Here is a 13,793-nt window from a genome sequence, read left to right on the forward strand (position 1 = left end):
CTAGAAAAAGTGGTGCCCAGGGTGAGTGCAGATTCCTGCATTCACAGACAAGGATAGAGACTAGACACTGGCTGAGTGGCCCAAACCCCTTGAGACTGGCTTCAAGCCAGTGGGAAGCATCATATCAAGACTCTAAAGGGTGGCACAACTGACCCAGGTTTGACAGGAAATGCAGTGGGCCGTCGTGGGGCAGGCTTCTCGGTTATTTTTGGCCAAGATGGTTGGTATGCAAAAAGAACTTCCCCCTTTTTTTATCTTTTGCGGTGCAGATTTACAAATGCTGAGCAGTTCCCAGCATCTGAGCACTCCCTGCCAGATTGCTAGGACTATTGAGTGTGATTAGATTGCCTGGCTCTGAGCACTAAATAATCCTACACAGTTGGGCTTGCTCTGGACCTGAGATGGCTCTGGACATCAGCTGCTACTTTTTAGTGGCTCTCCTCTCAGCCAGCTGCCAAGCTGTCACATCATCAGATCAGAGGTGCATTGAGGTGAGTTCAAACTAATTTGTCTCTACCCAGAGGACACTTGTTGAGAAATTTGAGATATCGTATACAGATTTATCTGAGCCTTGGCTCTCAGTCTCTACTGCCCTGTAGAGGACACTGAGAGATATCACCAGGGTTTCAGTCCCTCTCAATCCTGCCACCCAACGGAGGAGATCTGTTTTGTTCATCATCCCAGAACACGGACACTCCCCAGATAGCCCTTTGGTTTCTTGGCTGTCTTCATAAAGACTAGTAAAGATATTCTCATGCCAGGATTCGGAACATTGAAAGGATCTTTGTGAATGCTATGGTTTTCTCCTCCAGTTGGACAAACCCTTCAGTTCATAGGACTAACCCATACGTGGAAATCCGAGAACTGAGGCAGTCCAATCTTCTGTTTTAAACTGGAACAATATTATCAATGTGCGGGAGTCTGTGGAGAGAATGAAGAGAGAGAATGGTCTCTGCCTTTTGCCATCTTAAAATGACTCAACATCCCTACCACTGTCCTTGATTCTGGCAAGTGGCCAGTCCACGTGGACCTTCTTGACAAATGGTGAAGACAGAAAGACTGTGAGCCTTGCTGGCTTGGTTAGTCACTTTCCTATTTGGAGACTGAAAGGACAAGGCAAGCCAGGGATAGCTAGGGGCAAAGGGGCAAAGGGGACCTGAGGTGCAGTTAGAAGTCAAGGGTATGAATCGAACCCAAAGCCAGAATTGGAATGAAGTCTGGAGCAGAAATACACAGAAGCTGGTTAGCCCTGAGTTTGGGTAGACTCAGGGTGCACTCAGCCTTAGTCGAGGTAGGACACCAGAGAAACTCAAGGCAGACACACCATGTTAGTTTCCCCAGGCTTTCAGAAGCAGAGCTTCAGAGTGTGGGAAATTACACAATAGTAACCTATTGTTTGTCATTTCTGGAGGCTGGGAATCCAGGACAGAGGTAGCAGCAAAGTTGTTTTCCTCCGAGGGCTTTCTCTCGCTTTATAAATGGCTGTCCTTTTGTGTCTCTGCAGTGAGCCATACCCACTCACCCTTAGCTCAGTCTCATTTTCTCTTATTGGGACACTTGTCATGCTGACTTGGGACCTACCCAGAGTTCCTCATTTTACTATAACCATATCTCAAAGAGCCTTCTGCCCAATTATAGTCACATGAGGCACAGGGTCCTGGGAGTTAGATTGTCAGTGGCAGAAGGACCTGATTGGGACACAATTCAGCCTATAAAGAAATAAAGTGGAAAGGGCCTTCAGCAGCCTCAGCTCCACTCACTGCACTTTAGTTAGGAACTCAATTTCAAGCACAATGTAAGGGATCAGGATGGGGACATCACCTCCTCAGTGACCAAGGACAAATTCCAGGCACCTGCTGACTTCATCTCTAGATGGGAGGATCCTCCCATTCATTTGGACTTTCACAGATTGAGGGGAGATGCAGTGTTCTGTTCTACTCTTTAGGTTGGCTGTCAACCCTGCATCTGTAGGAAGTCTGTCTAGCCCCTCTGAAGCCACAAGAAGTCCAGGCAGGGAAGCTTTCAGCAGAGCTACTGAGCTATTCCAACTACCCAAGGATGACACCAGGCTTGGGAGCTGCTACTTCCCTTTTGTATGTGGGTCCTGCTTTGGCAGAGGGAAGAGGAATGAGGCCAAAAGAGAGAAGTTATCTGCTGCAGGCCTCCAGAACCATGCCTGTCAGGACCTGGGGGTGAGGCTCAGTGCCCCAGATCCTCTAAAGACCCTGTGTCAGAGTGAAGACTTCCCTTTTGGACCGGTGAGGGAAGTTCTCTAGTACAGTAGTTCCAACCTCTACCCTGTGGCAGGACCCTAATACAGGATTAATTTTAAATGGCCTTGAATCCCATTTCATTAATATCTGATCTCTCTTTCCCCTCTTCCCTCGTTTTTCTTTCTAAGCAGCCAAATTTCAAGGCTATTTAATGCATGAATAAAATGGTGCATGCTTCTTTATGTTCCTGACCTCTAGGGCACAGGAACTGGGAGAATGCAGGACACATTAAGAGAGACTGCTGTGCTTTTGGTTTTTACATGTGGGCCTCTCCTCCATTGAAATCAGCCCCCTCTACCCACCCTTCTCTCCTTTTTGACCTCATCCTACTCAAGCATCATTAGGCACTTGCTGCCTGTCTGTCCCCATGACTCACCATCCTGAGCTCATCTTGCCTACCATGATAAGAAGGTTTTGTTTTGTAAAATTAAAGCCTTTTTTCAGCTAATTAAACATTTGTTGAAGCAAGACACACCTACAGAAAGTTCAGAGGGCCCTAAATATTCAGATACTTTCATTTTCACCAATAAACATACCCAGGTACTTCACAGACAGTTCAAGACACCAGGTTCTCAACACCCAGGAGCCCTCGAGCCTCCTCCCAGGCATTAGGTCTATCTTCATGGTTGCTTTTATGCCTGTTAAAAAAATAACTTTATATGCTTGGTGTTTTATCAGAGAAGTTGACACCCTGGCTGCTTTTGCTTGACATTTAATTGGGGACACTTTCTGATGACATATATAACAGTCATTTGTGAGTCCTACTGTTGAGTGATACGCTTTTGGGTTGAAGACCCAACCACAATTTATGTGTTTCTCTACTATGAATAGAAACCTGCATTGTTTATAATTTTTTGGAAGTTATATATGATATTGATTTAGGAGTTTCTTGATTATGTCTTTCTTTAGTAAACAAACAAATTTATGTTAACTGAGTACCTTCATAGATATATTTATTCATAGGGTGTGTGTGTGTGTGTGTGTGTGTGTGTGTGTGTGTGTAGGGGAGTCTGTACAGTTGAGGTTGCTAGCTTTATAAAACATTGCTACTAATTAACATTTGTTGGCAGTATCTGTGACTTTTGGTTGATTCAGAGTCTTGTTAATATTAAGTGTGAGCCGTCCTGATGGTTAGGAAAGTAGTATTTCATTGGGATTCAATTTTAATTTCTCTGATGAATTATTACATTGAGTACATGGCCACAGGAGTTTACATGCCTCCTCTTGTCTTGCTAAGAATCAACCCTGGTGCCACTCTCATGGTAGACAAGCATTATGCCAGTATACAAGTACCTAATGTACTTGCCTCTACTGCCACTGTTGAGTACGTCATATGCCCATTTTCTTCTCTGTTGCCTTGGTTTGTAAGGGCTCTTCCTTATCTAAGCCAATATGTTCTGCTCTGAAACTTTTCTTTCTGTTGTGATAGAATCAAGGTTCCCACCTGGACAGACCATACTAGGCCAATGCAGCTCCATGTGAGAGAGGCTTGTTGTGGGGGAAGGGGACAAAAGGGAGGTGATGGAGACAAAGGGGGGAAAAGAGAGAAAAGGGGCAAAGGTCAGGAAGGGTCTGCCTTTTATTTAGGCTGTGATATAACCGCTCACAGGTAAGGGTGAGAGGTAAACGAAATGGATGCTGGGAATATATGTCCATTGCCATGGCAACAGATGTGCAGGTCCCTGTCACCAATGAATAATGTCACTGTTGGGTTCAGAGGGGATCTGTAAGCAACTGTAAAGCCAGTTCCAGATACCAACACTTTCAACTTTTCCTTTTTCTTTTTTTATTAGAAACTCTCTGTATTTACATTTGAAATGTTAAACCCTCCCCCTGTCCCCGCTCCCATTCCATCTCCCCCTCCATTTGTCTTCACAAAGATGCACTAGCTCCTAATCACTTCTCCACCCCATCGCCTTGGCATTCCTCTACATTGGAAGAACATGCCCTCCCTGGACCAAAGGCCTCTTTTCACACTGATGCCAGACACTGCTATTCTCTGCTGCATATGCACCTGGAGCCATGGGTCTCTCCATGTGTGCTCAGTGGTTGGTATTTTAGTCCATGGGAGTTTTGGAGGGTTTGGTTGGTTGATAATGTTGTTCCTCCCATGGGATTGCAACCCCTTTCAGCTCGTACTTTAAACTTTTCTAAAAGTATCTTTTGCCAACTGGAAGTTTTTAATATTATTGTGACTCCATTTAACATTTTTTTTTCTTTTATTTTCAATGCATTTCTCTCCAGTTTAAGACATCTTGGCCTACCCCAGGCTATGATATTATCCCACAAGTTTCTTATGCAAGATTTATTGTTTTATATTTCTAAGTTTCACAGCTCAATAACTGATATATACATTTGTGTATATGTGTATGTTGGGTGGAAGTCGGGATTAGTATTTTAATACATTTATTTTGCTTACAAAAGTTCCAACCTACACACAAATTCTGAGAAAATTGTAATAAAAACTCATGAACACTCCACAGAGAATCTTATGTTGCTAAATGCCACATGTTCTCTGTATGCATATAACAAAATTACAACCGTGACTAGGCCTTTAGAGACTAGCAAGTGTGCTTGCTAGTGTTCTGTGATTACTACTGTCATCTTAAAACCACTTCCCCAGACTGTAAACTTACTTCCTCCACCCCATTTCAAATGCGCTCCTCTAGGCCTCTCCATTCTCTCAAAACCAGAATGGGACGGGCTTTAAGAACTCCAAGTTCTCAGACACAAAAGCTGTCCAAACTTTAGACAGTGGGGTAATATGTTGATTCCTTGAGTGGGAATTCCTCCTGAGCACACCTGCCTGCAGGATAAGCTTATTATCCCCAAGCTACAGCTGGGAAAAGAGAGGCCTAGGCACCACAGTGCTGTGAGCTTAGATTGAAGGCTAGCAGGTTAATTCTGTAGAGTGGGTCTCAACCTTCCTAATGCTGCCACCCCTTAATACAGTTTGTCATATTGTGGAGACCTTCCAGGCATAAAATTACTACTTCATAACTGCAACTTTGCTTCTGTTACAAATTATAATATAAATATCTGATATGCAAGGTATCTGATATGGGACCTGAATGAAAGGGTTGTTCAACATACACGTGCTCTCAAAAGAAGGGTGTAAGGAAAAGATGACAGGGCACCAATGAAAAGAAAAATCACTGAAAGGAAGTCACAGGGCACCATTGTTGTTAGAAGATGACCTCCTGGGTTTCGGCACCAATGTTAGGGGAAGGATAAAGAGAGTGGGGGCATATGGCCCATGGAGGTGCGGTGAGGCTTGGGGGCAAGGGAGATGCCTTTGGGGGGTTCATGTTGGGAATCCTCCCCCCCCCCCCCCCGACCAGCCACACAAAGGTATAGTAACAGAATAAAATTTATTCAGGTCATGGGAGAGTTTAGAGGGTGGTAGAGGCAGAGGGGAGGGGAGGGGGGAGAGAGAGAGAGAGAGAGAGAGAGAGAGAGAGAGAGAGAGAGAGAGAGAGAGAGAGAGAGAGAGAGAGAGAGAGGAATAGAGGAGGCCGGCCATGAGCACGTGGAGGGAGAGGGGGGAAGGGGAAGAAGAAGGGATAGGGCTGAGAGCAAGAGAGCCGGAAGGCAAGAGAGGGGGGGGGCAAGCAGCCCCTTTTATAGTGTCGGGTTACTGGGCGGAGCATACCTGGCTACTGCTAGGTAATTGAAGGGTGGGGTTTTACAGAATCCCAACAAAGGAGGTCACAATCCTCAGGTTGAGAACAGAAGCTGTAGGTGCTCAGAAAGCAAAGTAGGTTAAACTGGAATGTCTTTCATCTGGAGGAGTCGGATAGTTAGCACAGTTTTAGGGATGTTCCTTCCTGGGAGGTTTTGCTTCTTTTGTCCTTTTGTTTTGTTGTCAGAGAGTAATCTTTGCTTTGGAATTTAGCTTACCAGTCAAATTGCTCCTTCGGATCAGGTGTGTTGAAAGGGAGGGGTGGGGGAGGGGCGGTGTTTCCAAAGCCTCCTCTTGCCTGAGTCAAGTACGCTAGACTTCTGAAAAGGTGGGAATAAGCATTCCAGCCAAATTCAGAGGCTTGTATGGAGAGAAAATGCAGCAGGAAGGGAGGGGTTCAGGTTCAGCAGAAACAAAAGAACGCCTTGATGGAAAAATGCAAAGGAACGCCTGGAGGGAGAGGGGTTTGCAAAACAAAGGCAGTACACCGGAGCCTGGCCCTAGGTGAAAGAGGCCCTGCTCTCCACCGAAGCCCGCTGGCACCGAGCTGTGCACTTGAGCCAGAGCAGGGTGTAGGCAGTTATCTGAGTGCCTTTGCTGAAGCTCCGCCCACACAGAAATGTACTATGCAGGGGGGGGGGGGACCGTTAGCCTTAGACCTTTTGCTGCAGGGTTATGATAGAGCTGAGCAGATTGGGGGATCCCCCTTCCTCCACGTGTAAGTGATATGCCAGTGAGGACCAGAAAAAAAAAAAAGCATCCAAGCGACCCGGAACCGTAGTAACACTGAGCACACTGCTGTCCACCCAGGTTCTCTCTGGGTGAGCCTCATTCATAGGCACAGGGACGCGGGGTAAAGCTTTCCTCCCAGTCAGCTACATCTAAGTTTTAAATGCAAAGTGTGCATTTCAAGGACATTATGTGGATGGATTTGGGACAGTGCCTAGAGGACTCTGGGTCTATAAAATTGGAGAATAAATTACAAGGAAATATAAATATGGCATTTTCTTCAGCAACACTTATAATAACCTCGGAGCACAGAAGGAAACCAGTGATTTCCTGTAGACATGCATGCTTAGTGGAGCTAGGAGAAAGTGTGCCACGGAACAGGAAATAGACTTAAGTAAAAGGGGACTAAAGTGTTGACCCTTCAGAACAAAGGAAGGTGCGTGCACATGTGTGTGCGTGTGTGTGCACTTCTGTCTCCTGCTAGGGAAATCTGTTGTAGTCAGCAGTAGGAGAGCAACTGAACCACAGTGGGGAGGAACAGCCTCAGTGGGCCACTAGAGAGCAGGTCCAGAACCAGGAGATGGTGCTTGCATGGGTTCGAATAGGCTGGGAGCTATCTGAGCACTGGTGGGCCCTGTTGCTCATCTTCCTGTTCCTCGATGGTACTTTTTTTCCCTAGGAACCTCCCTAGGTGGGACGCACATCACCAGACATTCCAACCTTCTTCCCACCACCATCCGATACACACCAGCCCTCTATCCTGTGTAGACCATGATCATACAGTTCTGTGGCCTTCTGATGAGTATATTCCCATTTTTATTTAGTTCACGGTCTGTATCTTAGCTTAGGGATTGAGGAGGCAAACCCTGTTAGATTTCAGGATCTTCAACTATGTTGGAAATAGGGTTAACCCCAAGCCCCACAGTCTGGTGGTCAGAGCCTGCAGATCCAAAAAGAGGAAATGATTTATGTTCTAAGGTTGAAGCACCCAATATATATGCTACTTAGTTTTCCTTTTAACATTCTGTCTAGAAAATTTGTAACAAAATAGCTCTAAGAGCTTCCATATACCTATGCCTGGTCACCATTTGAGTTCATGGAGGTCGTGAGGTATCTGTGCACTGGTGCTCCCTGTTGCAATCCTCCTGTTTCAGCTCCTCGAGTGTAGGAATGATAGAATGATCTCTCTCTCTCTCTCTCTCTCTCTCTCTCTCTCTCTCTCTCTCTCTCTCTCTCTCTCTCTCTCCTTACTATTTTTTAAAAGCCAAAGTATGTTAAAACAAATCTCAAACATGCCATTTAATCTCTAGCTACTTTAATGTGTATCTCAAAAGACTAAGCTGGTCTTTTGTATTAGCGTTTGCATTAGCCACTGATGTTAAGAAATTCATTCTTTTTTTTCCTCTCTCTTTCTTTGAAAAATTTATTACTTCTCAATATCATTAAATCTTGTCTTCCAAGTACTCTGATGGTTTATACAATGTCTTTTCCTAACATTTTTCAAAATCACAATCTAAGTAAGGGTCAGTCTATTACTATCATTTGCTTTCCTAAGAAATTGTATATGTTTTTCTCCTTTAAAATAACTTTTCAATACGTGTGTACACATCACAGCCTGTCTGTGGAGTCAACTCACAAGAACAACTCACAAGAGTTGGTTCTTTCTTTCTATCCTGTGAGTTCCGAGGGAGCAAACTCAGGTTGGCAGGCTCAGTGGCAAGTGCCTGACTCCAGAGTCCTACCCTAACATCGTCTTTATTTCTTAACAAAGGTTTCCTCCCCCCTTCCTCTTCTCCTTCCTCTTCTTCCTTTCTCCCCTTCTCCAGTATCTCTATATAAACTCTCCCTTTCTGTGTCTGGCTAACTGCTACTATGATGTTTCCTTTCTGTGTCTGGCTAACTGCTACTATGACGTTTCCTTTCTGTGTCTGGCTAACTGCTACTATGACGTTTCCTTTCTGTGTCTGGCTAACTGCTACTATGACGTTTCCTTTCTGTGTCTGGCTAACTGCTACTATGACGTTTCCTTTCTGTGTCTGGCTAACTGCTACTATGATGTTTCCTTTCTGTGTCTGGCTAACTGCTACTATGATGTTCCCTTTCTGTGTCTGGCTAACTGCTACTATGATGTTTCCTTTCTGTGTCTGGCTAACTGCTACTATGATGTTCCCTTTCTGTGTCTGGCTAACTGCTACTATGATGTTTCCTTTCTGTGTCTGGCTAACTGCTACTATGACGTTTTAACCTAAAGCTACTCTGTTGCTCACTTGGAGCCATAAAGCTAGACCTAAAGTCTTGACTAGATTAAAATTCATTCATTCATTTGGTAGCTTGTTTGGGGTAAGACTATTTCTACAGAGTTCCTCTAGGGAGAACCACAGTTTGTTCACCTAGACTCAGGCTGATATGGGTGGCTATGGACAATCCTTTTCTCTTTCAACACTGAGGGTTAGAAACAGGCTTGTGCATGCTAGAAAACTTTTTTTTTTAACATGTTGTGTGTTGTATTTTTGTTTGTTTAGGGGGTATTTGCTTGTTGAGACAGGGTGTTGCTATGGTGCTCACATCATCCTTGAATTCACAAACCTCCTGATTCTCTCCATAATGCTGGGGGTAAATGTGTGCCCTTACACATTGGTTTACAGCCAATCTTTGGCTAATAAAGTGTAACTTTCTCAATATCATCTAATGCCATCATTCAGTTCTCGGATGGACTACAAATGTCATTTACTCACTGGTGTATTTAAATCATCATCTAAGCAATGAGGATGTTACCATTAGTTTTTGTAGTTTCTTAAAAAAAAAAAAAACTATGATGAAGACGATGTGCATAAGCATTTTTGTGATTTTGCAAGTGTGTTTTTGATAGATTACTAGACTTAGAGTTGTGCCTCAAAGGCAAATCATGCATAAAACTTTCTAGAGTAAATCAAACTGTAAGTCAAATATTAATTTATTTTGCTTTTTCTATCAGAAAGAAGCCAACAAAACATACAACTGTGAAAATTTAGGTCTCAGCGAAATTCCTGGCACTCTACCAAATTCAACAGAATGTTTACAGTTTAGCTTTAACGTCTTGCCTACGATTCAAAACACGACCTTCAGCAGACTCGTAAATCTCACCTTTCTGGATCTAACCAGGTAGGTATTTCAGTTCTTCAAGTGTCTTTGACATTTTACTTAAGCAAAACTGTATTGTACATCCTGAGTGTTTTCAGTGTTTCCTCTGGGGCCACAGATAAGCTGCTTGTGTGTTTATCCTGTCTATGGAACACACTCCTAGTATCGTTTTCCACTGAAGTAAGTGCCAGTCAATTAGGAGGAGACCATTCTGCTCCCCAGTCCTGCCAGAGCAATGCTGTTTAGGAAGGCCTAAGGCAGTGGTTCTCAACCTGTGGGTCACGACCTATTTGTGAGTGGAGTGACTTCTTCACAGGGTTACATATCAGATATTCTTAATATCTACATTATAATTCATAACAACAGTTAAATTACAGTTATGGAGTAGAAACAAAATAATTTTACGGTTGGGGGTCACCACAACATGAGCAACTATATTAAAGGGTTGTGGCGTTAGGAGGGTTAAAAACGACTGGTCTAAGAATTATTGATGGCAAAAATAAAAACAAATTTTTATCAAATCAGATGCCATATTGCACTGCATGTTTATACAGTTGGCTGTTACTGAGCAATGACAATTTATGAGAAACTCAGAAACCTCTCTAGTAACTTAGTTTTGTTGTTATTGGTGTTGTTGTTCATTTGTTTATTTGAAACAAAGTCCTGGAATTCACTATGTGAACCAGGCTGACCTTTAACTCACAGATATTTGCCGGCTCCTGCTTCCCGAGAGCCAGGATTTTAAAGGCTAGCATCCCTACCTCTGTTTCCCATTGATTCTTTATGTACTCATTTTATTCAAATTGGATATCGTTTCATTATCTGTTCTAGAGGCAGAATCATGATCCCACTTGCTGAATTGTAACCAGAAAGTTTTATCTGAATGTTGAACCAATGCTTGAGAACAAATGGGCAGAAATACCCAAAGCAAGTGAGGGTGTGCAGCATGCACATGTGGAAAGGAGAAACATGATGCTTCCACAGCGTCTCTGACCCTGGCAGAATGGAAAACACACGTCTGTAGTGATCTTTCTCGGTCTGTAAGCATCATAGTGAGACACTACGGCCAACATCACTACTCACCATCAGTTTGCACGTATGCAGACATGCCTGTGTGTTCATGTGCACAAGTGTGTAATTAATTCAGTGTTTTTAGATATAATAACAGAATGATGATTTCTTTACTGTTTTCCAGTTTGAAGAGCAGTATATATCATCCCCATATATCATCTGACACATAGTTCTTCATAAACCCTTAACATTTACCTGGTGAAAACAGAGCAAGCCCAGTGGTAAAACGTATGTTTAACGTGTGCTAGATCCCAGGTTCAATCTTTACAAACTGCTCCCCATCCCCCACAAAAAAAAATCAATAAAGGTTGTATGTTACCCATAATGTTCCCAATATATATTGTCTCCTATGCGATATATAGTTTTTGGTATAGTTTATATTAAATTAAACAATAAATCATAGGTTTTTTTTTTTTTTTAATAATCAGTCAAGTCACTTTTTTTTCCTTACCACAAAAGAAATTTAAAAATCCCTGAGAGGGAAAAGGGATGGGAGCAAGGACTGGGGGTTGGGGAGGATAACATGTTAAATGTAAATACAGAGAATGTACAATAAAATACTTTTTAAAAATCCCTGAGAATTCGCTCTAAAAGGGACAAAGAATATATATTAAATTCTGAATCAGATGTCCAGAACTAAGGCTATTCATTAATCCAACAAACTATTCTGTGAGTATGGAAGAAAGTTCTGTTTTTCTTTTCAGTAATGTGTACTTTGTGGCTAATTGATTTGCTAATCCACCACTGTGCTGGTGTTGAGCTGGTGTTAGTTCTTTTGTCCTTGTATACATGATTGCTGAATGCACTTATCTTCTTTGAGGTGCCAGATTTACTGGATACATGAAGACACTTTCCAACGCCAACATCGATTAGACACACTTGTGCTGACTGCAAATCCCCTGATATTTATGGCAGAGACAGCACTTACTGGGCCTAAGGCACTGAAGCATCTGTTCTTCATCCAAACAGGAATCTCCAGTATTGAGTTTGTCCCAATGCAAAATCAAAAAGCCTTGGAAAGTCTCTATCTTGGAAGCAACCATATTTCCTCCATTAAGCTTCCCAAAGATTTCCCAACAGAGAGGCTAAAGGTCCTGGATTTTCAGAATAATGCTATCCATTACCTGTCTAAAGAAGATATGAGCTCTCTACAGCAAGCCACTAATCTGAGCCTTAATTTAAATGGAAATGACATTACAGGAATAGAGCCTGGGGCTTTCAAGTCAACTGTCTTCCAAAGTTTGAACTTTGGAGGGACTCGCAGTTTGTTCGTTATCCTCAAGGGTTTGCAGAACTCTACTATCCAGTCTCTCTGGCTGGGGACATTTGAGGACATTGATGAGAATTTTATTAGTTCTTCCATGTTTGAGGGGCTCTGTGAAATGTCTGTTGAGAGCATGAACCTACAGAAACATCGCTTCTTCAACATTTCCTCCAATACATTCCACTGCTTTAGCGGCCTCCAGGAACTGGACCTAACAGCCACTCACCTGAGAGAATTACCACCTGGGATTGTGGGACTAAGCAAACTCAAGAAATTAGTTCTCAGTGCAAATAAGTTTGAGAGTTTGTGCCAAATCAGTGCCTCCAGTTTCCCCTCCCTTACACACCTCTACATCAAAGGCAACACACAGAGACTTGAGCTTGGTACTGGCTGCTTAGAAAACCTAGAAAATCTTCGTGAGCTTGATCTAAGCCATGATGACATTGAAACTTCCGATTGCTGCAACCAGCAACTCAGAAACCTGTCTCACTTACAGAGCCTGAACTTGAGCTACAATGAACCCTTGGGCCTCAAGACTGAGGCCTTCAAAGAATGTCCTCAGCTAGAACTTCTAGATTTGACATTTACTCGGCTGCATGTTAAAGATGCACAAAGTCCTTTCCAGAACCTCCATCTTTTGAAGGTGCTAAATCTCTCCCACTGCCTCCTTGACACCAGCAATCAGCATCTCCTCAATGGCCTGCCAGCACTCCAGCATCTGAATTTACAGGGAAATCCCTTTCCAAATGGGAACATCCAGAAGACCAACCCACTTCAGGCACTGGGAAGCCTAGAAATCCTGATTCTATCGTCTTGTGATCTCTCCTCTATTGACCAGCAAGCCTTCACCAGTCTGAAGATAATGAATCATGTAGACCTTAGTCACAATAGGCTGACATCCAGTAGCATTGGGGCTCTCAGTCATCTTAAGGGGATCTACCTCAATCTAGCCTCCAATCTCATCAGCATCATCCCGTCCCATCTCCTTCCCACGTTGTCCCAGCAGAGGACCATTAATTTAAGACAAAACCCCCTTGACTGCACTTGCTCAAACATTTACTTTTTAGAATGGTACAAAGAAAACATGCAAAAAGTTGAGGACATAGAGGAGACTCTTTGTGCAAATCCCCCATTGCTGAGGGGCGTCAGGCTCTCTGATGTCACACTGTCCTGCAGTATGGCAGCTGTGGGCATTTTCTTTCTCATTGTATTCTTGCTCTTGTCTGCTGTTCTGTTGATTTTTGCAGTGAAATATTTTCTCAGGTGGAAATACCAACACATTTAACTCAAGGTTTAAATGTGTTTAGCAAAATCGTCCCAGGTGAAGAAACTCTCGAGTGACCAGACTTTTCTATTGGTTCCTAGGACTGGGCTAGGGGTTCACTGAGCTTTGCTGAACATTTGTCTTACTCATGTCTCCCATGGTGCTGTGGCTGGAGGACCAAACATGGCTGAGACACACAGCCAATTCTCCAGTGAGAAGTGACTTGCACTCACAGAATACCCAACAGCAGCTGCACTCATCTGAGAAAGAGGCACATTACATCAGAACCATCATCATCTCCCCCAACCCCTACCCTTCTCACCTGCCCACCCCAGCCCCACTTGGCTCCCACTCCACGCCTAGTCTCTACCCAACTTGACTATGCTGGGG

General features: G+C 43.4%; 1 protein-coding gene across 1 annotated transcript; it reads left to right on the forward strand.

The window, feature by feature from the left end:
* Positions 1-401: 401 nt before the first annotated feature.
* CD180 (CD180 molecule) lies at positions 402-13,424 on the forward strand (the record flags this gene model as incomplete). The annotated part of the gene is made up of 3 exons (XM_080933611.1): positions 402-491; positions 9,659-9,825; positions 11,696-13,424. 3 exons carry the CDS (start codon positions 402-404, stop codon positions 13,422-13,424), a joined length of 1,986 nt encoding a protein of 661 aa, XP_080789737.1.
* Between the last annotated feature and the right edge of the window lie 369 nt (positions 13,425-13,793).

Source organism: Micromys minutus (genome assembly GCF_963924665.1).
Source record: "Micromys minutus genome assembly, chromosome: 20".
NCBI lineage: Eukaryota > Metazoa > Chordata > Mammalia > Rodentia > Muridae > Micromys > Micromys minutus.